The 26,286-nt window shown below is 50.8% G+C and overlaps 2 protein-coding genes across 3 annotated transcripts in view; both read left to right on the forward strand.

Annotated features, from left to right (window-relative positions):
• EML1 (EMAP like 1) overlaps positions 1–26,084 on the forward strand; it is a 669,910-nt gene extending 643,826 nt beyond the window's left edge. The window contains exon 20 of the mRNA XM_049769790.1: positions 26,072–26,084. The gene's annotated coding sequence lies outside the window, so the exon portion shown is untranslated. The remainder of the gene's footprint in view (positions 1–26,071) is intronic.
• Positions 1,540–8,976, forward strand: DLK1 (delta like non-canonical Notch ligand 1). 2 transcript variants are annotated; one of them, XM_049769866.1, is made up of 6 exons: positions 1,540–1,606; positions 2,747–2,810; positions 3,201–3,331; positions 5,203–5,344; positions 8,117–8,405; positions 8,607–8,976. In XM_049769866.1, exons 1-6 carry the CDS (start codon positions 1,540–1,542, stop codon positions 8,886–8,888), a joined length of 975 nt encoding a protein of 324 aa, XP_049625823.1. In that variant the 3' UTR covers positions 8,889–8,976. The 2 variants fall into 2 exon arrangements, with proteins under 2 accessions (XP_049625823.1, XP_049625822.1); XM_049769865.1 differs by having other exon boundaries at positions 8,117–8,976.
• Positions 26,085–26,286: the final 202 nt, after the last annotated feature.

A 26,286-nucleotide genomic window follows, 5' to 3' on the forward strand; every position in this document is an offset into this window, starting at 1 on the left:
CCCAGCATTTCTGTGTGTATCTGTGTATCTCTGTGTCTATCTTTCTGGGGGTTCTCAGACTTTACATGCCTCTAGGTCCATTAGTGTGTGTCCTTGTCTGGATCTGTGTTTCTTTGTGCGTGTCTCTATGTGTATCTGTGTTTGTGTGTCTGTCTCTGTCTGCCTGTTTGTGTCTATATGTATGTGTGTCTGTTGTCTGTGTCTACATGTATGTCTGTTTCTGTGGTGTCTGTGTATGTCTGTGTCTCTGTATATGTGTGTATGTGTCTGAGTGTCTCTGTATATGTGTATCTCCGTATGTGTGTCTGTATCTCTGTATGTGTCTGTGTAAATACATGCTTCTCTCTCTGTGTGTGTGCGTGTGTGCGTGTGTGTGTGTGTGTGTGTGTGTGTGTGTATCTGTATATGATTCTCCCTGCATGCACTCGGTGTGTGTGTATTTGTATATGATTCTCCCTGCATGCACTCGGTCATTGCATCTGGGTTTGGCTCCGTGTGACCCCAGAGCCAGAGATGGGCGAGTTGAGGGGCAGGTCTGGTTCAGAGGGCTTCAGAGGGCGGCGCCGGTGCTTGCTTGAGCGCCAGGCTGGGAGACTAGGAGGCCCTGGCCAGGAGTGCAGCCTGAACGCGCGCGCTGTGCTGGAGGTGCCCGCAGGCACAGGGGTGCAGGCGCGCGCGTGGGAGCCCGGCCCAGCCCAGGTCTGCGGACGCCTGGGAGAGGGCAGATTCTGAGTTGTGCCCCGACCTGGCCCGCAAAGCGGAGCCTGCCAGGTACTCGGCGCTCCCGAGCTTCGGCGCTCCCTGCTTGGGTCTCCGTGAGCGCTGCTCACAGGGACACGCGTCTCCTTCCTCCGCGTGTCTCACAGGCTTGTTCGCAAGCGTTTACAGGGATGCGGGAAGCCGGGAGCCCAGCTGCGCCCTACGAGCGCGCGTTTGTGTTTTTTTCCAGGTGTAGAACTCATGGCCTCGATGTTGGGGACACTGGCGATCACCGCCCTGCTCCTGCTGTCACGCTTGTGTGTCCAGAGCGTGGCCCATCGACTTTCTCGAGGGCTCGGGCCCGGTCAGGGCTCGGGCCCCGCTCCCAGTGCAAGGCGCGCCCGGGGAAGCGCTCCAGGGCCGCGACCTGGTGGGGGCACGTGCGCCAAGCGCCCTCGGGGTATCTGCGTGTCCCGTCTAGCCAGGGGCACCCCAGGGGCAAGGCAGGTCTTCGGAAACGGCCCGGTGGCGTGGGGAGGCCCCCTAAGGAGCGGGGGTCCGCGGGACTGGTCGGCCCCGGGTTTCTGGGCACGTAGACGGGGGCGGGGGACGGGGGTCCAGGGGGGCGGGAGGTCCGAACAGGGCGGTGCGCGTGGAGGAGGCGGAGGCTCGGTGGCATCAGTGGAGGGCGCTACACGACCCCCGGCGCAGCCCTGGCTGTCCCCTCGTCGTGCACCACCCGCGCTCCCTTCCGCGTGCGCAACCAGAAGCTCAGCGAGGCGCTCGGAGCAGGATCTGCGCCAGCGTCGCTCCCGGGACCGGGACCTCAGCCGCCCCGCGATGACCGCGACCGCAGCCCTCCTGCCCGGCCTCTTGCTCCTGCTGGCCTCCGGGCCCACTGCCCAGGGTGAGCGCCCCCCGCTCGCTCCCCCGCCTGCGGAGAGGCGCGACGTCGCCCGCCGCTCTGCCCGCCTGCGCTCAGCCCGCCTGCGCTCAGCCAGTCGCGCGCGCTTCTCCATCCATCCCGTGCGCACCGGCGGCTGCCGCGCGTCCCGCCTAACCCTAAAGCGCCGCGCAAAGGGGGTCTCCCGCCGAGCCCCCCAGCCCCTGGGGCCTCTGAGAGAGGACTGGGGGGTCCCGGGGGGCTGGGGCGGGCCAGGCGGGAGACCCTCGTCCTCGCCGCTTGCCGCCCGGCACAAGTGGCGCTCGGAGACCGGTGCCGGCGCGGCGCTCGGAGGTAGGAGACGTGAGGGGGATGCGAGGGTCCGCGGCAGGCAGGGGTCTGGGGGCACAAGTTTGGGTCTGGGCGAGGGGACCGGGGCTGGGGGGCTCCGGTGTGGCCGCGGGAGCCCCCCGTTTCCTCCGGATTCCTCGTGCGCAGCGTTTCTCTAGGTAAGGGGGGCTGCGACACGTCTGCTGCCGCGGCCATCTATCTCCGCCAGCCCCGGCCCGGGGTCCCCTCCTGCAGGGGTCCGCCGCGGCCCCTGGGCACCGGGGGTCTCTGGGTGGGTGGCGGGGACCCTCCGGAGTGCCGGCGACAGGGTGGGAGGAAAATTCGCAAGGTAGGCACCTTTTGGAAAGCCGCGGGACCGAAGACCCCGCTCGCGGAAAAAACTGCGTCAGTTTTGTAGGAAGAGTTGGGGGTCGGAAATAAAGGGTGCAAGCCTAGCTGGAGCCCCCAGACTCCTTAACTGCCGGTCCCCAGGTGCCCCGACAGGGCTGTCCGAAACCCCAAATCTCCCATTTTCCCCAAATCTGCCCTGCCCGGGGCAGGGTTTGCTTAAATTCACCCCCACCCCTAAGTCCAAGAGGGGGGGAGGTTAGAATGGAGGATGTCGCTTGTTTTTAGTGGGTATGGGGAGGTGGCAGACCTCAGACTCCCTCCGATGGCAGAGGCTGGAGGGGCTTTTTTCTGAGCAAATCCGAGGGAAGCGTTTCTGGGGTACCAGGCAGCCCCGAGGGGCAGAGGGCTAGTTGGGGGTGTTTGTGGGGGGTTGTCAGATCCAGGGGACCTCACGAGTGAGTGATGTAACCTCTTTCGCCACAGGAGCTGAATGCTTTCCGGCCTGCCACCCCCAGAACGGATTCTGCGGAGATGACAACGTTTGCAGGTAACAGAGGGATACCCCAGCCCAGCTTGGGTGGGCAAGATTTTGGGCTCTTGCCCCCTCCCCCGAAAAGAGCTGCAAGAAACAGCTTCCTCATCCACCCCCAGACTCACGGGGGAGTAGAGGGAGAAGAGGGGGGTGAGGGGCTGCCTTGGAAGGGGATGCGGGTAGTCAGAGGAGGCCCCACAGGGCTTGGGGTGGGGCCCTCCCCGTCTCTGTTTCAGCTTTTCTACGCAGGTGTTTTTAGATCTTTCCAGAACCATCGGCCGGCCTTGCTCTGCGCAAAGCCCTCTTCGCCCACGCCAGAGCCCTGAGCTGCCATGAAAGTGGGGTCTAAGACCACCTCAACTCCCTAATCCCCTCATCATCACCTCATCTCTGCCTCGCCCACAGATGCCAGCCAGGCTGGCAGGGACCCCTGTGTGACCAGTGCATGACGTTTCCCGGTTGTGCTCATGGGCTCTGCGTGGACCCCTGGGAGTGTGTCTGTGAGGAAGGTTGGGAAGGAGACCTCTGTGATACAGGTAGGCGCCCCCACCCCTCAGTTGCAGAGGGTTGGAGAGCTGGGGATCAAGAACTGCATGGAATACAGACTGAGAATGATCAGTCTGGGGCCCCCTCAGAGGGGGGAACTTGCAGACCCCTGTAAATTTGGGACAGAATAGCTAAGGGGGGGGGTGAGCAGCTCTCAGGATTTCTCAGGAGTGACTGAAGAGGTGGCCAGCGGAGAAGGAGGAGGGATCGGGTGGGCAGTGGGAAGGGGGCTGAGATAGGGCCCCTCAGAGGAGTGGGGTTTGGGGGGCAGAGGCTGTGGGGGAGGTTGGGGATCAAGGAGCCCCAGAAATGGATAAGACCCAGATTAATGTTAGCTGTTGATGATGTTAATTTATAATTTATGCACACACACCCTTTTAGGCTCTCTAGCCAGTTGCATTTCCAAACCAGGAGGGAATTGTGGGGACAGAGGGGGGCATTTCTTTTTCAACCAATCTGCCCTGAAGCTGGGGGTCTAGCAAAGTGTAACCCTAAGTGCCTGACAGCGCAAGCAGGTTTAGCAACAGGTTTAGCAGGGATGAGAGAGGGAAACTGAGGCTCAGAGACACCAGGGGCTTCCTGCTGTTTGGAAATCCTTCTGGAAGATTCTCAGAAGCTGGAAGTAGCAGCCCAGAGTGGTGGGCTTTCAAAAGCAGATTTCCTCAAAACTGCCTCATCATTTGGGGGTTCCCAAAGTCACCAGTGCTGACTTAACACTGATCCCAGCAACACCATGTCCAGAGCACCCCCCAAATAATCTCAATTATTAGAGGAACCAGAATTTTCAGAAAACACCTTTGGTGTCTCAAGAAATGATCACACAACATACCCCCACACCTTCTGCACCGTGGAATTTTCTAGACAAAAGATCCCCACTGGGTGGAAAAAGGTGTCCAGTGGAATGAGCCCTGTTGGGAGCAGAAGCCCCCTCCTCGGCACATCTTCCCTCCTCTTCCAGAGGGACTGTGGGGTCTGGCAGGGCTGGGGGAGATTGTGGAGCCCTGGCCCAGCGTCCCCTGAAACTCACCATGATAAATCCTCTTTATGGTCCTGAGTCTGGCCGCCGCTTCCTGGTGATGGATTTCCCGGCTCCTGGCCAGGACTGAAGCTCTTTCCCAGAGACCCCAATGTGCCCGCCACCCCACCCCTGGGTGCTGACTTGGGGCTCTGTTTTTTCTGGGTTTTCCTGTGGCCAGCGAACCTCAGGTCCATCCCAGACCCCCCACAGAGGTTGCAGAGCCCCTTCTAATCATAGGAGGGCTGGAGGGGGGGGGGGTTGTTGCCAGGCAGAGCCTTCTCCTTCCCAGCATCCCCAAGCTTGGGGTCTTCAATGCTCAAGACCCGAAGAATGAACTTGTCCACAGCTCATGAGCCCCTGAAATAAACTCTGTGATGGGAGGTGTGGGGAGACCCAGGAAATAGAAGCCTTTTGGGGTACCTGGGGTGGTCCCAGTGGGTTTGTGCCTTTAAGAGCTGGGGCTGCCTGTCCCCCCTCCCCTCCTTACCCTTCAGCCAGCCCAGAATGTCTGGCTGGGACCACCTGAAGGCCATGAAGGTCCCCCAGACTCTTGTCTGAAGAGGAAAAGGACACCAGGGGGGCTGCAGTCCCGACCATGAAGGCCCCCCCAAACATGAGGATGGTGTGAAAATGTGTGGGATGCTGCAGGGCTCAGGGCAGGGGTCTGCAGAGATGGGGGAAGGGCTGTATCTGCCCTGGTCTCCCCAGCAGGAATTTGTGGGGGTCGCTGCAGCCTCCTGCTGCTCGTGGGCGGGCCAGCGCATCAGCAGGTCTGGGGGGGCCCTCAGCGGTTCTCGGGAGGAGTGACTGGGCCTGCGCTTGCCTGCCCTGCCCCCCCCCCAGACATCCGGGCCTGCAGCTCAGCTCCCTGCGCCAACAATGGGACCTGCGTGAACATGGAGAAGGGGAGCTACCAATGCTCCTGCGCCCCCGGGTTCTCTGGCAGACACTGCACCAGCCGGGACGGGCCCTGCGTCGTCAACGGGTGAGTGTCTGCTTCTCACCTTGTGGACCCCAGGCCCTGAATGCTGTTTTATGGGTTCCCAGGTGGGGGTCTCATTTCTCTCCTTCTAGAAGAATCCTAGAGGGGAATGGAGGGGCCTCCCTGGGTGTGTAACAGCGATTGGAGACTCAGCAATTTGTTCAGCTCAGCTGTGCTCAAGGCGCTGAGGACCTAGGGCTACCTGGGCTCCTCACTCTCCCTCTCACTTGTTCACTTTCACTCACTCACTCACTCATTCATTTATTCAGTCACTTGATTCTTTTAGTCAGTCACAGTCACTTATTCATTCACTCATTTACACACTTATCACTCATTCATTTATTCACTATTTATTCACTTCTTCATTCATTTAATCTATCATTCATTCACTCACTAACACACTATTCACTAGTTTACTCACTCACCTCTCATTCATTTATTAATTTACTCAATCACTCACTGGCTCACCATTTCATTCACTCACTCATTCATTTACTCACTTATTCACTTACCCACCTCCTCACTCATTCACTTCATATATTTTAGGGCTGTTTAGGGCACCTGGCAGCTCTGCCATCCTTTGGAGGGAGATGGCAGGGCTCTGGCTGACCCTGGGCTCTCAGTGGCTGCTCCAGGTCCTGAGGTTCCCTCTCAGCTTGGCTCAGATGGGGCTCAGATGGGTCCAGGAGACACCCCCCAAGTGCAGGGGAAGTGCATGGAAATAGGTGCCAGTTGGTGCCCAGGGTTCGAGTTAGCCTTTTCTTCAGAGAAAAGAGAAGTAGGGCCCGGAGAGATAGCACAGCGGCATTTGCCTTGCAAGCAGCCGATCCAGGACCAAAGGTGGTTGGTTCGAATCCCGGTGTCCCATATGGTCCCCCGTGCCTGCCAGGAGCTATTTCTGAGCAGACAGCCAGGAGTAACCCCTGAGCACAGTCGGGTGTGGCCCAAAAACCAAAAAAAAAAAAAAAAAAAGAAGTAAAAAAATGAAAAAGCAGCTTATCGTGCTGGGGTCCCCCCTGCAAGGTGCTCAGGGACCCCTGCCTCAACTTCAACTACTCTTTTGTGCCCTAAAGGGAGGCTCCAGGGGCACCTGCTTTGGGGGGCAGGGTGGTCCAGCCCCAAACTGCGTACTGGTTTGAGGGGCAACATTCAAAGCTATTATATATTCGGAGTCTGCACTATTTTGCTTCTCTGTGTGTACACTGAGCTCAGCCTATCAAAACAGAGCCCACCAAGTGTCTTGAAATTCCTCCAGAGCCCACTCCTCAGAGGCAGGCCAGAGCTCAGGGGCTGCAAACCCTTTTTATCCCCTGGAGTTTTGGCCTTTATCACACCACAAAGAACGGGATCCCTTGAAAGGCTCCAGTGCTGTTCTCCGAGCAGACAGCTGCCTGCCAGACCCAGACAGGCACAGCAACCAACAAACAGCAGGACCTTACTGAGCCAGCCCAGACATCCCCCACCGCCACCTTGAGCATGGGGACCCCCCAAGGACCCCCCCATCCCGCACAATAGCTGGTGAAAAGAAAAAGAATGACACAGAGGAAGAGAATGGGAGTGGGGGCTTCAGAGAAGAGCTTGGCCTCTGTGAAGCCTCAGTTTCCCTGCTGGAGCAGCAATTAACCCTCAGTGGTCTGGCCAGAGATATTTTTTATGGGGGTGGGGAGACACGGGCACCCCTGGGAGGTCAGGCATGTCCTGGGTCTGCCCCTTCTGGAAGCTTCTTTCCCTATATTTGGGAGGCACCACCTTCCCCACTCACTCAGTAATTCACTCACTCACTCATTCACTCACTCACTCACTCACTCATTCACTCACTTAGAAGTCAGGCACATCCTGGGTCTGCCCCTTCTGGAAGCTTCTTTCCCCATGTTTGGGGGGATACCACTCACTCACTCATTCACTCACTTAGAAGTCAGGCACATCCTAGATCTGCCCCTTCTGGAAGCTTCTCTTTCTATATTTGTGAGGCACCACCTTCTCCACTCACTCAGTAATTTATTCACTCATTCAGTAATTCATTCATTCATTCACTCAGAGGTTAGATACATCTTAGGTCTGTCCCTTCTGGAAGCTTCTTTACCCATGTTTGGGGGGCTACCACCTTCCCCACTCACTCAGTAATTCACTCACTCATTCATTCACTCATTCATTCACTCAGAGGTCAGGCACATCTTGGGTCTGCCCCTTCTGGAAGCCTCTTTTCCCATGTTTGTAGGGTTCCACCCTCCCCCACTCACTCAGTAATTCACTCACTCACTCATTCACTCACTCAAAGGTCAGGTACATCCTGAATCTGTCCCTACTGGAAGCCTCTTTCCCCATGTTTGTGGGGTTCTACCTTCCCCACTCACTCAGTAATTCACTCACTCGTTCACTCACTCAAAGATCAGGTACATCCTGAATCTGTCCCTACTGGAAGCCTCTTTCCCCATCTTTGTGGGGTATCATCTTCCCCACTCATTCAATAATTCACTTACTTGCTCATTCACTCATTCACTCACTTTCTCAGAGGTCAGGCACATCCTGGGTCTGCCCCTTCTAGAAGCTTCTTTCCCCATGTTTGGGGTGGGGGGGTACCACCTTCTCCACTCACTCACTCGGAGGTCAGGCACATCTTGGGTCTGCCCCTTCTGGAAGCTTCTTTCTTTCTTCATGCTTGGGTGGGGCCCGCCTTCTCCACTCACTGACTCACTCATTCACCTCACACCTTTCCTGCCTCACGCACCCCCTACACCCTCTCATTCTGGCCCTTCCTCCTTCTTTATATTTCAGCTCTTCATGCCAGCACGGAGGCACCTGCGTGGACCAGGACGGCCGGGCCTCGCATGTCTCCTGCCTGTGTCTTCCCGGCTTCGCAGGCAATTTCTGCGAGCTGGTGGTGGCGGTGGCTGACAGCTGCACCCCGAACCCGTGCGAGAACAAGGGCATCTGCACCGACATCGGCGGCGACTTCCGTTGCCGCTGCCCGGCCGGCTTCATGGATAAGACATGCAGCCGCCCCGTGGGGCCGTGCGCCGCTGGGCCCTGCCAGAATGGAGGCACCTGCCTGCAACATAGCCAGGTGAGGTACGAGTGCGTGTGCGCCCCCGGCTTCACGGGGCCCCTGTGCGGCCGCCAGCAGAGCCCGGGGCCGCTGCCCAGCGGGGGCCTCACCTACCGCCTGACCCCGGGTGTGCACGAGCTGCCGGTGCCACCCCCCGAGCACCGCATCCTCAAGGTGTCCGTGAAGGAGCTCAACCAGCGTCCTCCCCTCCTCTCCGAGGGCCAGGCCATCTGCTTCACCGTCCTGGGCGTGCTGGCCGGCCTGCTGCTGCTGGGCACCATGAGCGTCGTCTTCTTCCACAAGTGCCAGCCCTGGGTGGCACGTATGCGCCGCCGCCGCCGCCTGCTGCTGGCCAAGAAGCAGAACCCGCTGCTTCATTACAGCAGCGGCGACGACGACCTGGCTGTCAACATCATCTTCCCCGACAAGACGACCGATGGGGCCGCGGCTGCTGCCACCAACATCGCCCTAGTCCCAGCCGTCGAGGAGGAGGAGATGTGAAGCGCGTCCCCTCGGGCCCCTCGCTCCTAGGGCCGGTGCGCGGTGCCCGCTGCTGGCGCTCGGTTCTTCTCCTGCTGGCCGAGTTTGTGGTGTTTTGTGTCAACTCTGGTGAACGCTATGCTTCCCTATGTTATCTCTGTACTGCTGTGTGAGCAGACCCTGCACCCCTACAACCCCAGAGCACCAACACCAATACCCCTTGATTCCTGCCCAGCCCCAAACTCCCTCTCTCCAGCCCCCCTGGGCCCAGATGCCCACCTCCTGCATGAGATAAGAGAATAATAAGAAATTTTATCCTCTCCTAGCCCAAGGTAGAAGTATGTGATTCTTATCCCCATAATTTAGTGAAGCCCCAACTTTACCCCCAAATAAAACTTCCCCCAAAAAAGACAAAAAAAAAACATGGCAACGGAACCGGGTCCCAGGTCGACGCCGTCTCTCCCTGACGGGCCTCGGCTTCAGGGTCCCTGAAAACCATACGTGTATTGCTTGACCGATCACTGTGACTACAACCCATGCCTGTCCGTCCGTCCATCCATCCTCACTCACCATGCTGGACTCACACTCATCTCCAGTTGGACATGACATCACTGCTTTGAGTTTTCCCATTGATTTGAGCTTTGGCTAAACTGTAGTGTGGTAGGCAGAGGGGACCCTGGGCTGGTTGTTGGGGTTATAGGATCTCATCCTGGCCCCATCACCAAAACTGGCTGTGTATGAGAGACCCTTGGCCAGTTCCCTTCCCCCTCCTCTTCCACCCTGGTTTTGGCTCCCTGTTCCTCTCTTTCAAGGGAGGGACTTGGACCCAGACACCAGCATGGTCCCTCTCTTGCTTTTCAGACTCTGAATTCGATTCGCAAATTAAACTAAACAAAACAAAAAACCAATCCAACCAAGTCTAAAACTTAGGATCTGCTGGTAACCAAGGCTCTTCCTGGGACCCAAAGGGCTTAGCCTGTCCTGGAGACAGCCGGACTGACGGACATCATTTGAGCTGCCTTTTTCCAAGTGTGTGTGTATGTAGGGTGGAGAGTGGGGGTCTCCCGGCTCTCTTTTTCTGTTTGGAAACTGAGTCCCAATGTGCAGTCCGGAGGTTCACTTCAGCTGCACACTCTCACCCCAAAACTCTACCCTCTAGATTAGAAATGTCTCCCCTAAATTGCACCTCAAGCCACAAGTGCCCCTGGCAGGGATCTGGGTAGCAACACAGCCAGGCACGGGTGGCATGGGTGGGGGAAGAATTTGCCATCCGTGGCTCGTGGCCTACGCACCCCTGTGGGCGCCTTTTTTGTTGCTGAGTAACCCTTAGATCCAGAAAACACCTTGCCAGTTTCTGAATTATAAATGTAACTTTTTTTTTTTTTTTTTACAAAGAGCATCTATCTTTTTTTTTTTTTTTTTTGCAAAAAAGGAAAAATAGGAAGGACTCAGGCCGGAGCAAAGTATTGGCTGCTGGGCCCTAGGGGTGGCAACTATGTAGCCCCCCTACCCCGTGCCCTTTCAGAATATTTTGCTTTGTAAGAATTTGATAGGACTCTATTCTTTTAGCTTGACTGCATGCTGCCTGCTGAATTTACCTGCCTCCCTGTCATCTCCACCACAACTGTCACCGTCACACGCCACACGCATCATCTCCTGTGGTTCTTCCTATCCCAGTTCAAAGCATGATTATCCTTTCCGGGAGGTCCCGTGACCCTACCCAGACCTGCCTCTGTCCCCCACCATAGGTGGAGTCCCCACCTCGACCCCCTAAGCCCCATAACATCCTCTTCTCCCTTTCCTGTCAGTCCTGAGCCCCTTTGTCACTATCTCCCAAGATCTCTCTCCCCCAAATCCCTTCCCAAGTTTTCTGGTGACCCCTCGTGCCCTTAGCCCCATTTTCTATAATGATTTTGCCCACTCCAGTCCCTCAATCCCCCAACCCAGGCCATTTACATCCTCATTCCATCTCATTTAAAATTCATGTTCCAAAATAATATACAAAAAAATAGTACCTGTTGGCATCTGGACGGGTGACTGGCACCCTGCCCAGCCTCTCCGCATGAAACCTCAGCTGAGCCCAGGGACAGCTCTGATCTTCAGTTTCCCCAAATAGAGATTGGACAAAACAAAACAAAACAAATTCTTGCCTCCATCTTTCCCATGCCCCACCCATACCCCAAAACCCTCATACTTCTCTGTATCCCTTTAGCTGCGTATTCGCAAACCCCCATGCAGGAGGGGGCTGGGGACTGGCGAGGACACTAGATGTTCCCCCAAATCCCAGCATGGTACAGGCTGAGTGCTGTGGGGGGTACAGAGGTCCCAAGTAGTTTATCTTTTTGGACCCCACACCTCACTTTCCCCATGACCCTTACAGGCACCCATGTGCCCCCTTGAATCTCATCATGTAATGGGCACCCCTACTTGTGCCCCAGATCAGAGCAGGTCAGCGGCTCTGTCACGGTGTCATGCAGGCAGAGATGAGGGGTCCACTGAGGGGCCCCGATTCTGCTGAGAGACTGTGAGGTTCCTGATGGCCAGGCACACCTTGGTGTGCATGGACCAGAATGTGGTCCCGACCCCCTGGAGAAGCATGAGGGTAGAACAGGCGCGTCCCTAAGAGCGGGAAGCGATACATTTTGGGGCGCGTGAGGCCGCTTCTCTGTCCCTATTCCTCCCAGGCAAGCAAAAAATTTGTTTATTGAAAAATAAACAAACCAAGGGCTTGATGTTGCATCTTGTGTTGGTTTCTGTGTGCCGGCTACTGTGTCCCTTTCCCCAGGTTGGGTGGGCCACCCCTTTACTCCCCCAACCTTGCCCTCCCCCATTGCTGGGTGTGCACCCCAAAATCTCCCTTACTGAGAAGCTCCCATTCCTGCCCTATGCCTGCTCTTCCTGGAAACTATTTGGGGTGGCATGGATAGAGCAGAATTCAGGGAGATAGAAGGGGATCAGGGTCCTATGGTAGAGGAAGGGGAGTCCGTGGCAGCAGATTTCAGGGTTCAATGACTGAGCCTGAGGGTGACCTTGCCATTGCCTGGAGCAGGGAGTGAAGAGGGACAGATCTTGCTGTTGAGGAGATTTGAAGTGCTTGCAGATTTATTTCCACAGCCCTCAGCCCTCCTGACTCCAGAAGTGGCCATTTTGGGCCGGGGTCTCCCCTTCTTTACTTCTTCCTAGAGACAGCTCTGTCTCTCCTGGGTCTCTGGCTCACCCACTGTCACTGTCCACCAGGCCACCCAGCCAACACCCAGCCTCCCCAAGATGCCTCTACACTTGGTTCTAGTTGACAGGATTTATTCCCCCCCACCCATACCCCCATTTCTGCTCTGACCCCCAGCACACAGGCATGTTCTAAATGCCCCAATATGGGGCTGGAAAATAGCACAGCGGGGAGGGTGTTTGCCTGGCATGCAGCTGACTTGGCTTCAATCCCAGGCATCCCATAGGGTCCTGTAAGCACCGCCTGGAGTGATTCCTGTGTGTAGAGCCAGGATTAACCAGGATGAACATGGTAGGGTATGGCCCCTCAAAATAAAGAAAAAAAAAAAAAATCAAATTTTTTAGAAAATCTCAGGCAAACAGCACTTTGGGGAAGCTCTATAATCTCATGGTCAGAAACAGGTGCCCCAAGTGGAAGTCCACAGTTAGGGGGGTTCCTGGCAGTGACCCTGTGATCCTGCTGGGTCAGAAATGTGAATATCATCCATCCCTGCCAGGCCTAGGGAAGCAGGCAAGGTTCTGAACCTGGGAACCACGTGGGGGCTCTTGGTGGACCTAAGTATGAACATCCACGGGAGAGGCCTAGAGAAAGGGGTGGGTAGGAAGAGGTTGGGGCACACATGGGGAGGAAGGGGGCCCACAAGGTATCTTTGTCTGGTGCCTAAACATAGCACCTTGAGAACTCAAGTTGAGAGCAGACAAGGAAGTAGAAATTCAGAGAGGATGGACAGAAAGTTCTAGAAAAGAGCATGAGGTGGATGGGGATGAGATAGTCAGATATGGAATCAGAGAAAAGATGTTGGGGACCAGGGGCATAGCACAGTGAGGAGGGCATTGGCCTTGTACATGGCACCTAGGTTCAATCCTCGGCATCCCATAATGTCCCCCTGATCACGGGCAGGAGTGATCCTGTGCACAAAGCCAGAAGTAATCCCTGAGCACTGAGGGGTGTGGCCCAAACACCAAAAGAAAAAAGGAGGAAGGATCTTTTGGGGGTAGGTCCCCTCAAGCCAAACCAACTACTGCCCTAAGGCCTCTGTAATCTGGGAGGGCTGCCTTCTCTGGGTGTTCCTACCATGGAAGAAGAAAACCCTCACCACCTACATGTACCCTACAAACTCCTCCCGGTTGTGTGGCATGGTGAAGAGTACAGAGGGAAGCCCCACCCTGCAGAGAAGCCTGGGCCCAGCTTCTCCACACCCAGATCTGGCGCAGACCCCAGACTAAAAGGGGGCAGAGTCTCACCACACCCACAATAGGCCAAAAAAGCAGGGCTGATCCCTGTTTAAGGGGTGCCAGAGAGAGATCAATAACACACATTCCTGATTGAATCAGAACATCCAGGCAACAAAGCACAGGCAAAGCATGGCTCTCAGTATCCCAGAGTACTGCCAGTTCATGAGACGTGTGCCAGCTCCCTGATCAATAAAACCCAAAGTGAGCCCCCCAGAGTGGTGCAGAGTGGGGGTGATGCTGGGTTGTTTGGGATGCGGGCCTCCCGCTGTCCTCACACCTGTTGCAAATGAGTCCATTCACTCAAGCCATCAGAACAAACACCATCAAGTGCAGACTTGACACCTGGAGTGTTTCTCCCAGGCTGAGATCAGGTAGAGCAGGGGTGGTGCCTAGGTGCACAGTTCTCCTCCTGGCCTTCAGGCTGGCACTTTCTGGCTAGTTTCTCATGATGGGAGCAAGCAAGGGAGATGACCTAAGCTGAGTCCAGTTCCAACTCACATCCACCCCAACCTAGCTCCCACTGCCATTGCCAACTCTCCACTGCAGGGGGTAAGGATAGGCTTGGGCTTTTTTAACAAGTGGGCTCTTTGGAAGGGGAACAATTCAATCCTGGGCCAGAAGGTAAGAAGAGCAATGACCATTGTGGCATTAAAACTAGCCAATGCAATAAGATAAGAAAAAGCTCATGGTGATAGTGCAGTGGGGAGGTCATTTGCCTTGTATACAGCCAACCTAGGTTTGATCCTCGGCATCCCATATGGTCCCCTGAGCCTGCCAGGAATCAATCCTGAGTCAGAGCTGGGAACAACCCCTAATACTTGACTTGTACAAAGCCTACCTCACAGTGGCTGGAGACAGCACAGCAGGGAAGGCACTCACCTAGTAGGAATTCAATTCCAGTTTAGTTCCCTGGTATCCTATAGTTTTCCAGGCACTGTCCAGAGGGATCTCTGAGCACAGAGCCAGGAGTCAGCACTGAGCACAGCTAAGTGTGGTCCAACCCTTTCTCCCCCACAAAAGAAATCCATGTATACATCAAAACCAAAAACAAACAAAATCACTCACCAACCAGTAGGAACCTGTCAGAAATATAAGGATCTGAGTGGTTGAGGCCCAATGATACTGGGGTGTTTCTGAGCCCACAATTACTGCCTAATTAGAATGTTGTTGTTTATGGTACCAGAGCACCAGGCAATGTGATTCCAACCTGATCTGAATAAAATTTAAGTGGTAAGAATAATCCAGAAAAGATTAGTGAAGGTTGAATTGAATTGAACCATGTTCAATTCCTACCACTGCGTCTGGTCCTCTAAACCCTGCCAGTAGTGATTCCTGAACATAGAGATAGGAGTCAGCCCTAAGCACAGCTGGAAGTGACCTAAAAACAAAATGAAACAAAACAAAAGACTCTTAAAGATTCAGCTTGCAAAAGAAGATATTTGTAGAATTAAATAATTAACGAAGGTGCTGTATTGAGGTGGATGGATGGAGGGATTTTTCTCTGCCATCCCAGGCCACTTGGCTCCACAACCCCCATTCAGCTGGCGGGTCCCAGGTTTAGGTGAACGGTGGAATCAGACTCATCCAGAGACAGGCATCAGGAAGCATCAACTTTATTCATGCCCTATCCACTACATGTGTGGCCTATATCATAACCTTTTAAGCATTCAGCCATTCTTAGCTAGCCCTGCATCTTAACTCCTTTCAGCCATCTTCCCTTTGACCTCCATGCTGGCAAAAGACCAAAAAGTGCCCTAATCCCCTCTGGTTAAAGCCTTATCTACCTTTTCCAAGACCCCTCCCAGGAAATGGGCGGGGTCTTGCAGGTAAGGTCAAGTTACCTAGGAAGAATGGGGGGGGGGGAGATGAGGCTTCAGATATTAAGACATAAGATGGTCAAAATATTGTCTTCAGTATTTTTAAATCCAGGTGTGATTATGGACACATGTCCAGCACTGAGGGTTTAGCCTTGGATCCTGAGAGTACCATTCTGGATGGTTTGGGCCCAAGCAAGGGGCTGGAGCAAAAATAGGGAGGGTGTTTCCCTCACAAGTGGCCAACCTAGGTTCAATCCCCAGCATCTTATAGGGTCTCCCAAGCACCACCAGAAGTGATTTCTTTTTTTTTTTTTTTTTTTTGGTTTTTTTTTTGGTTTTTGGGCCACACCCAGTGATGCTCAGGGGTTACTCCTGGCTATGCGCTCAGAAGTCGCTCCTGGCTTGGGGGACCATATGGGACACCGGGGGATCGAACCGCGGTCCGTCCAAGGCTAGCGCTGGCAAGGCAGGCACCTTACCTCTAGCGCCACCGCCCGGCCCCCAGAAGTGATTTCTGACTGCAGAGCCAGGAGTAACCCCTAATGATTGCTAAGTGTGACCCTAAAATAAAAAAAAAAAGAATGTCTCTGAGGGTCTTCATTGAGTTGGTTCTATTGGCAAAGACAATAAAATCCAGATTGGAGTTATATAGAAAATAAGGTTGGAATTAAATAGGAAAAAAAATGCAATCAGCCAGCCCCTCCTAACCCCAGCACCACAGATGGTCCCCCCTTTCTGCCACCATGCCACATACAGCCCCTCAGCTCTGCCAGAGATCACTCCTGAACACAGAGTTACAAATAGGCCCTGAACATTGCATGCCCCAAAAGAAAAAAAAATATATAACCAAAAAGTTAAGTAGAAAGAACATCAAATTAAAAAGTGTTCTTATAAGACATGAGATTTCCCAACAAGTGGGAGAAAAACTTCACATAACATGTGTCAGATAAAGGGTTAATATTTCTTTTGTTTGTTTTGGGCCACACCCAGCGGTGCTCAGGGGTTACTCCTGGCTGTCCTTTCAGAAATAGCTCCTGGCAGGCACGGGGGACCACATGGGACACCGGGATTCAAACCAACCACCTTTGGTCCTGGATCGGCTGCTTGCAAGGCAAACGCCGCTGTGCTATCTCTCCGGGCCTGGGTTAATATTTTCTAAAAGTCTAAAACAACTTGGGGCCAGAAAAATAGTACAGTGAGTAGAGGGGCTTGCCTTGCATGCAGCTGACCCAGGTTAGATCCCAGGCAATCCCATGTGGTGGTCCCCTAATCACCACCAGGAGTGATTCCTCAGTGCAGAGTCAGGAGTAAAACCTGAGCACTGTCAGAAGTGGCCCCCAAACAAAAAAACAGAAAGTGTAAAAAGAATTCACAAAGCTCAGCAACAAAATATCCTAAAAACCTAAAAACATCTAAAAATGGGGGGAAAGGGGCGGGAGCAATAGCACAGCAGGAAGGACATGTGCCTTGCACGTGGCCAACTTCAGTTTGATCCCTGGCATCCTATATGGTTCCCTGAGCCCTCCAGGAATAAACCCCGAGCACCACCATGAGTGGCCCCCAAACCAAATCCAACAAACAAGGTAGCTTTCTTGTTCGTTTCTGGAGGAAGCACGCCATGCTGAGCTGATTCTTATCCCACAACCAGCTCCCGAGGTGTAGCATATGAAAAAGTTTCCATAAGATGATTCTTGGAATTGTATATAAAAGTGTTTCCTTAGGATTGTTCTGTGACTTTTGCCCCACCTAACCCTTCCAGGTGGGGCGCTGTGGAGTTGGCAATAAATAGCTTGAGGGACAGGAGTGAGGGGCCTTCTGTGAAAAGCTGCTGGCTGCAGGAGGATTCTCTGGCTCTCCTTGCCCGATCTTTTAAACCCTATCGTTCTTGTCTGTGTGGATTATTACTTGCTGCGGATAAATATTACCAAGGTCTTCCCCCGAAAGGGGACAAGGGGATGGGAAGTAATTTCTCATTCTGGGGACTGTTCTTGGATTCACAAATACCCAGCCAAGATAACGGCGAAGATATCTTGCACCGAGGCACCTTTCTTTCCCTTATCCCCAAGTCAGATTGGCATTTGTTATGTCTATCTGATCTTTTTGGGGGAGGATAAACCTAACAGTGCTCTTAGCTTTTACTCTTAGCTCTGTGCTCAGGAATTAGTCCTGATGGGATTCATGGGACCAGATGGGGTACTAGGGATCAAACCCAGGTTGACCACGTGCAAAGCAAGTGCCCTCCCTACTGTGCTCTCTCCATCTTCTTGTTCTGGTTTTTCTGAGGGTAGCACTTAGCACTTTAAACCCATCATCTTGGGCCTCCATTCGATGACTACAAGAGAGATCACATGTCTTTCAGGGACCCAGGTGATGACATTGGAGCTCAGAGAAGTAGAAGCACACTTCAGTGTTATCTGATCATAAAGAGTCTGAGTTCAGTCTGGCCTCTGGGTCCCCAAACATTCAGGAGAATTTTCTATTCACAACCTGTTCCTGCCTCCTGATTCTAAATCTCATTCAGCCTCAGCTTCCTCTGTATTATCAAGTGTGCTTTACTGGGAGTTTTTTGGGAGATGGGTCACTGACTGGAGTGCTGTTCATTGTCCCCCCCAGTTTGGCTTCTCTGTTCATCTCCTGTTCCATCTTCCCACCCTTATGGACATATATAGTCCCTTGGGGGCTCCAAACCTTATTTTCTTTTTTTTTTTTTTTTTTTTTTGGTTTTTGGTTTTTGGTTTTGGGGCCACACCCAGCATTGCTCAGGGGTTACTCCTGGCTGTCTGCTCAGAAATAGCTCCTGGCAGGCACGGGGGACCATATGGGACACCGGGATTCGAACCAACCACCTTTGGTCCTGGATCGACTGCTTGCAAGGCAAACGCCGCTGTGCTATCTCTCCGGGCCCCCAAACCTTATTTTCTACAGTTTCAATCTCTGTTAAGCTGCAGGTAGAATAAGATCTAGACTATCTACTGCAATTATTATTATTATTGTTGTTATTTTTGTTTCTTTGTTTTTGGGCCACACCTGGTAGCACTCAGGGTTACTCCTGGCTCTGCACTCAGAAATCGCTCCTGGCAGGCTTGGGGGACTATATGGAATGCTGGGGATTGAATTCGGGTCCATCTTGGATCAACAGGATGCAAAGCAAATGCCCTACCTTTGTGCTATACTCCAGCCCCTATTATTATTATTGTTGTTGTTGCTATTATTTTATTGAAACCATTATAATTTACAAAGTCCTTCATGGTTGGATCTCAGACACATACAGTGACAGTGAATCAGGGCATTCCCACCACCAGTGTCAACTTCCCTCCTCCCATGTTTCCAGTGTACATTCTATGCCACTACCCTTTGTTCCCTGGCCTGCCAGTGTAACAGGCCCATTTTAAATTTAGGTAATAAACTAAATAAATAACCTAAAACTATAATAATAGTTTAAGTTTCTTGATTCTATTGTTGTTGACTTTGGCTTAGATATCTAGTTTTGTCCTTCTTTACTACCAATAATGTACCTGAGACCACTCTTTTCTTTTATTGTTATTATTTGGTGGGGAGCTGTTGGATCCCACTAGGAGGTAGTCAGGAGCAATTCCTGACACAGGACTGAATCTCTATTAGTGCTTGTGGGTCCATCTGTGATGTGGGGAATTGATCCTGGACTGGCCATATGCAAGGCAAGCAGCCTACCCTTGTAACCCCTAAACCCTCTTTTACCCTGTATAATCCCTTGGCCCTACAATTTTTTGGGGGGACACACCCTGCAGTGGTCAGGTGTTACTTCTGGCTCTTCACTCAGGAATCATTCCTGACAGGCTTGAGGGAACATACAGGATCCTGGGGTTGAATCTGGGTGACCACATGCAAGGGACATGCCTTCCCTGCTGTGCTATTGCTCCAGCCTCTGTCTTACAATTTTTATTAACAGGAAATGCACTAAAAGTACTGATATTATTATTATTATTATTATTATTATTATTATTATTATTATTTGGTTTGGGCACACAAAGCAGTCCTCAAAATTTAATCATAGCTCTGTGTTCAGGATGCACTCTTGGCAGTGCTTAGGAGACCATACAGGATGCCAGGGATCAAATTGAGGTAAGCTACATGCAAGGCAAAGAAAGGTCTTGAGTCCAAAGTCTTATTTTGATCCTACCAAACCTCCAGTCATTACTGGGCACTTATTCTGTTGGTTTTACCCACCTGCTTATTTTGTGGTTGCTGGGGATTAAACTCAGGACCTCACACATTGGATATGAGTGGTAACTGAGTCACAGACTGGCCTGGTTTTGAAATCACAGTCGTGGTTTCTAAAGCCTCAGTGTGGTCCACTGCTGGAGAGGCCTTTAAACCACAGAGACAAAGTTGTTCATGATTGAGTTTCAGCCATGTAGTGTCCAACACCCTTCATTGAGGCACATTTCCCACCACCTGTGTGCCCAGTTTCCCTCCCACCCTCCTCCCTGCCTGCATCTGGAGCAGACATTTTTCTTCTCTCTCTCTCTCTCTCTCTCTCTCTCTCTCTCTCTCTCTCTCTCTCTCTCACACACACACACACACACACACACACACACACACACACTGTGGTTTGCAATACAGTTACTGAAGGGGTATCATGTCTATCCCTTTTCCTCCTTTCAGCACCCAATTCTGCTCCAGAGTGATCATTCCCAACTCCCATTGTCCTAGTGCTCCCTTCTCTTCCCTGCTCTTTGTGTCAAACTTCCTACTAAGAACTTCAGAAAAGTGGGTGCATGCTTCTATTCATCACAGCACCCACTATTCACAAGAGAGAACCTGAAAACAACCCAAGTGTTCCGAGAACAGATGAGTGGATAAAGAAACTGTGGTAAATCTACACAATAGAATACTACGGGGGCTGGAGAGATAGCATGGAGGTAAGAAATTTGCCTTGCATGCAGAAGGTCAGTGGTTCGAATCCCGGCATCCCATATGGTCCCCTGAGCCTGCCAGGAGCGATTTCTGAGTGTAGAGCCAGGAGTAACCCCTGAGTGCTGCCGGGTGTGACTCCCCCAAAGCAAACAAACAAACAAAAAAACACTACATAGCTGTTAGGAGAATAAAATCATGGAATTTTTTTATACATGGATGATCAGGAGAGTAAAATGAGTCAGAGGGAGAGGAATAGATATAAAATGACTGCACTTATCTGTGGATATATAAAAAAAGATTGTATGGTAGTAATATCTAGAGACAATAAAGATGAGGATGAGGAAGAGCACAGGCCATTGGGAGTATAAAAATCTAAGGAATTTTTATCTAAGTCTCTATCCTAAGGAACCTTACAATCGAGTCCTGAGGTTACCTACCAGCTGGGAGCATCTCATTGGCACAGACACACCAGCAACTGGCAGAGTCACCCCTGACTGATTTTTCCCATCTTTGAGTCCCAGGGAACTGATGGCATGAAAAGCCATGCCATGGAAGGAACAGAAATGCCCATTGCTGTGCTCACTACACACAGCCCACCTGACTTCCAAGATATTTTTCTGGAGGAGCGGCCCAGGTTTGGGCCACCATCAAGTTCCAGAGGGGTACAGGGAGATAAGACTGTACTGCTCCTTCACCTCCTTTCCTGGTCTGAGACTGTTATGGGTGAAGTGTGGAGAGTGGTGGCAGCTTCTTCACAAGCCAGGATTCCTGTCTGCCCAGTGCTTTTCCAGCATTGATGATGATGATTTTTGGACTGAGTTTTCAGATGCTTTTTCATGGAGATGTGATAGTCAAAAAAATCATCAAAAGAAGGGTTGTTCAGAACTTGCCCAAACACCAGTGTTTTTTTCCCCAAAGAAACAGAACCAATGATCCAAAAATATGTGTGGGAGCATGGAAGACAATGCAGAGAGATGGGCAGAAACAAGAAGGCATCATGTGTTCTGACTTCAAAATAACTATACTGCAAAGCACAAGTCATTCAAACCATATGGCTTTGGAAGAGAAAATGGTGCATGAACCAATAGAATATTATAGAGAACCCAGAAATAAGCCCACACACGTGTGAGTATGTAACTTCTGACAGAGGAGATAAGTCTGAAAGGAAAAGGAGAGAATAGACATAGTAACAAAGGGCATTATGTACACTGGGTAGCCCCAAGAAAACAACCCACAGAACCACATTATACCACGCACAGATATAAATTCAAAATGCATTAGCTGCATTAGATAGTGGGACTGCAACATAAAATATGTAGAAGACATCAAAGATAAGACATTCAACATCAGAGACATATCTGGAGTTTCAACTCCATTATCAAGGAAGAAATAGCAAAACTCAAAAAACTTAAAGGCTAATAGGAGAGAGAGAGAGAAAGAGAGAGAGCACAGTGAAGAATAGAGAACACAGTTTGCCTTGCACACAGCTGACTCAGGTTTGGTCCCTGGCATCCAATAAGATCCCCTAAGCACCACCAGGAATAATCCCTGAGTTAAGAGCCAGTAGTGAGTACTGAGCACTGCTGGTATGGCCCATCAAAGCTAAATAAATCTCCCCAAATTAACAGGCCTTGACACAACAGAATCAACTATCTTGAAAAGGACACTAGGAATTGGGAGAAGATATTTACCTAATATCCATCAGACAAGAAGATGACATCCAAAGACAGAAGGAAGCTACGAACTCACCATAAAAACAAACAAAAAAACAAACAAACAACTCAATTGAAAACAATTTGGTGCCAGTGAGATAGTATAGTGGGGAGGGAACTTGCCTACATGGGTTCTACCCTAGGCATCCCTTATGGACCACTGGACACTGCTAGGAGCGATCCCTGAGTACAGAGCCAGGAGTAAGCTATGAGTGGCTCCAAAACAAAAACAAAAAACAAAACCAAACAATAAAAAACCCAATAGAAAAGATATGAACTAGAAACTTTTCTAAAGAAAATACACAGAGCCACAGATACTTGAACAATGTTCTATATCTCTTATTTTTTCTATATCTCTTATTATTAGAGATAATAATCAAATCTAGACCTCAAGGATCTGTCCACCCACACCAGGAGCACTGCCACTGCCAGACAGTTTTTGATAGTAAGTGCTAGTGTGTCTGCAGGGAAAAACCAGCTCAGGCTCTCTAGTAGGGAATGAAAATTGTGGAGAATGGACACTTTAAAGTGTCAGAACAGAAAGTCTAAAGGATTCTGTAATACTGCTCCTGAGCACCTGTACACAAGAGATTACAAACAAGTGCTAACTCATTTTGGGGTGGACTGATAGCACAGCAGAGAGGAGGGTGCTTGCCTTGCTGTGGCAGATCCAAGTTCTTTCCCCGACATCCCAAATGCTCCCTTGAGCCCAACCAAGAATAATCCCTGAGCTCAGTCAGCCCTGAGCATAGTCAGGTATGGCCCAAAAAAACAAAACAAAAAAGCTAACCGGGGGGGGGGGGGGCTGGAGAGATAGAATGGATAGTGCCATTTGCCTTGCATGCAGAAGGATGGTGGTTCAAATCCCGGCATCCCATATGGTCCCCCGAGCCTGCCAGGAGCGATTTCTGATCATAGAGCCAGGAGTAACTCCTGAGCACTGTTGGGTGTGACCCAAAAACTAAAGCCAAAACAAAACAAAACAACAACAACAACAACAAAAAGCTAACCAGGGTAGAATAAATTCTTGTCAGCCTTTCAGGCCAAAGTGGCTGGCAGGTAGCCCTGGTGGGAAGGAAAAACAAAGATGGGCCTACACTTGTCAGCATCCTGCAGGCTTATAGGGAGATATGTGATCTAAGAAATAAAATCTGGAAGTTGGGGGTAACCTGGACAGCACTATGGTGATCCTTGTAGAAATCCACCATTATCCATCTGGTTACTACAGTAACCTGCAAGTCTGCCTGCTGCTCAGCTACTGCAAGGCTGCAGAGGCCCAAGGCTGCCAGGACTGCAGGGCTGCATGCTGCAGAAGCCCAAGGCTTCCAGGGGCCCAGTGCTGCAAAAGTTGTAGAGGTTCATGGGGCCCAACTGCTATGTAGTTACCAACATGTAGTGATCAACCACCCGAGAGACAGACAGACAGACAGACAGAGACCACTGTCTGGCAGTTTCCTAAGAGAGAGGGAGAGATAGATGGAAATTCACCAGCCAGAGGTGGCATGGGGTGGGGTGGAGAGGACAGGCCAGGGTTCAGAAAAGAAAGAGAAAGAAATAAATACAAAGCAGGCAGCATCTCTCTGATGCTTTATCTCTGTCCCCTACCACAGACCGGCACGTGCTGCTCTGATCACTATCCTGCCTCCGCAAAGTCTAAGTTTTTCCTTTTATAACCGTCATGACAAAGGGACATGTCCAGGTTCAACTGTCATTACAGTGGGGGTATCCAAGGGGCATGTTCAAGTCCAACAGCTATACATCAACAATTCCTGAGCAAAAATAAATCCAAATAAGGACAAATCCTGGCTGATCTCACTCCTCTGTAATGAATAAAGAAACAAATCAAGGCTGTGGACAATATCAACTAATTATAAACTTTGGGTGCTAGGGTACACACCTGAGAACTCCAGGTTGGGGGTGTGGAAGAAGTAGGAGAAATGAAGTAATGTGGGAAGTAATCTGGGTGGAAAGTCTGGAGCACATGAGTAGTGGCAGAGAGAGGGAACAGTTTACACCAAAGCCACAAGTGTTGGGGAGGGGGGTCGGGAGGAGGATGAATAGAGATGGGGTAGAGGTCCAGGGCAGTGGGGGCTGTGAGGGCAATGGGGTCCACTTATTCTGAGCATCAATATCAGAAATGCAACACTAGGGGTACCTGCTTAGCCCAAGGATGATGTGAACATTCTAGAGAGGAAAAAGAAAGCAGAAAAGCCGAGTTGGTATGTGTAGGCCTAAGAGGTGCCACGAACTGAGGCCCGGAAGACAGTCAGTCCAGGAAATGAAGTTGATTTCAAAATTAGAAACCAGAAGACCGTGTGGTGAGAAATGGCTGAGAATGTCAAGAATGTTCCTCTTATCTTTTGAGAAGCTAATCCAGGATCTCTGTTTACAGTCTGAGGGGATCAGGGGATCAGCTCTTGAATGTATGGATTGAAGCCCCCACCATTTCTCAGCTCCCACAGCCTGTGACCCACACTTCCTAAAAAATGTGCTTCCCTGGTTTCTCTCTAAGGTCTTTATGTGGTGCCAGAGCTAAAGAGGTTGTTTGTTTGTTTAAGAGGGTTTGGGGCCATACTTGGCAGTGATCAGGGCTGATTCCCAACTCTGTGCTCAAGGATGACGCCTAGCAGTGCTAGGGTACCACATGTGGTGCTGGAAATCCAACTGGAATGGGACAAGTGCCCCACCCTGGACTTTCCCTCTGGTCCTAAAGTTGGTTGTCTTCCAACCTGCCAGAGTGCTTCCCATAAAGCTCTTTTATGACCACCATTGCTACTCTTGTTTGATTTGTCCTCAAGTGGTCCCTACAGACTAGGAGAAAATATTTTTCCAATCCTTGTCTGCTAAAGGGTTAATAGCCAAGATATATAAAGCACAGGTAGAATTTTACAAGAAAAATTACATACAAGTGACAAGACTTCATACATAATACTGGCTGCTTGGTCAGCTTGTGAAACCATATTGATGAAGTTAACATGCTATAACTTACAACAATAAAACTTTACTCTAATGAATGTACCTTAAATGACTACCTTACTAATTACATGTGACTTGTACCAGGACATGCAAATATATTTACAGAATATTTGTCCCTAAATGTTTACAAATGCAAAATATAGATGTATAAATATATAGAATTAATTTACTTTTTATGTCAAGGTTATAAGTATATGAATTAATGAAAATATGTTCCAATAATGAAGCATATAATTATTAAACACACGATACTTGTGAGTTCACGAGCATGATCATAATCTTGATACAACAAAGGAATGTTTGACATAAGTCTAGAAGTTTTAGTGTTAATCAAACTCCTTACACACAGCTATTGTTAGCAAGATACTAAAATTATTTCAGTAATATGTATCAAAATGGAAAAATGACAACAACATACAAACCTATCCAAAATAGGAATAAGAGATGAACAGTAGCCTTCTTAAAGAAGAACTACAAATAGTCAAATGGTGTATAAAGAAACACTCTGCAGAGCTGGAGTGATAGCACAGTGGTAGGGCATTTGCCTTGCATGAAGCTGACCTGGGACAGACCCAGATTCGATTCCCAGCATTCCATATGGTCCCCTGAGTTTCCAGGAGCGATTTTTGAGCACAGAGCCAGGAGTAACCTCTGAGCACCTCTGGGTGTGACCAAAAACAAAAGCCCATCTGCATCTTTTTTGGGGGAAGGCACACCTGGTGACGCTTAGGGGTTACTCCTGGCTCTGTGCTCAGAAATTGCTCCTGGCTTGGGGGACCATATGGAAAGCTGGGGGGATCAAACTAAGGTCCATCCTAGGCTAGCATGGGCAAGGCAGATGCCTTACCACTTGCGCCACCACTCTGGCCCACTCTGCATCATTAATCATCAGAGAGATGCAAATCAAAACAACACTGAGATATCATTCCATACAATAGAGACTGGCATATAGCACAAATAACAAGAACAGTGGCTGGAGCGATTGCATAGCTAGTAGAGCATTTGCCTTGAACATGGCTGACCTGGGTTCGATCTCTGGCATCCCATATAGTCCCCCTGAACACTACCCTGAGAGTAAAGCCAGGAGTAACCCCTGATTAGTAACTGATGGTGTACCCACCCAAAAGAGCAAGAACAATGTTGGCATAGATGCAGGAGAAAGGGGACCTTCATTAAATGCTGGTGGAAATGTGGACTGGTTCAATGTTTTTGGAAAAACAATATGGACATTCCTCAAAAAACTAGAAACAGAGCTTTCACCTGTCTCTTTTCCTCTTTTTTCCTCTTTTCTTCTTCTTTTGATATACCCTAGGGGCCCCAAAACACAATTCATAAAAGACACTTGCACCCCTCTGTTCATAGTAGCCAGAATCTGGAAATAACCCAAATGCCCATGATCAGACAACTAGGGGAGCGATGGACCAATTAGGGAAGAACTAGACTTAGACTTGAGGGATATGTGGGTATCTCCCAGGGTGGCTAGTGAGAGTAACTACTTGGCAGTAAGCCTTGGGCAGACACAGACACAGGCTGAATGCTGGGGTTGTTTGGGAATAT

Source organism: Suncus etruscus, chromosome 3, assembly GCF_024139225.1.
Source record: "Suncus etruscus isolate mSunEtr1 chromosome 3, mSunEtr1.pri.cur, whole genome shotgun sequence".
Classification (NCBI taxonomy): domain Eukaryota; kingdom Metazoa; phylum Chordata; class Mammalia; order Eulipotyphla; family Soricidae; genus Suncus; species Suncus etruscus.

Excerpts from the sequence above, each read along its gene's own strand:
- DLK1 (XM_049769865.1), top strand. The coding sequence starts at position 1,540 with ATGACCGCGACCGCAGCCCTCCTGCCCGGCCTCTTGCTCCTGCTGGCC. Across the intron at positions 1,607-2,746 it reads CTCCGGGCCCACTGCCCAGG|GAGCTGAATGCTTTCCGGCC; the intron begins GTGAGCGCCCCC and ends CTTTCGCCACAG. Across the intron at positions 5,345-8,116 it reads GGGCCCTGCGTCGTCAACGG|CTCTTCATGCCAGCACGGAG; the intron begins GTGAGTGTCTGC and ends TTTATATTTCAG.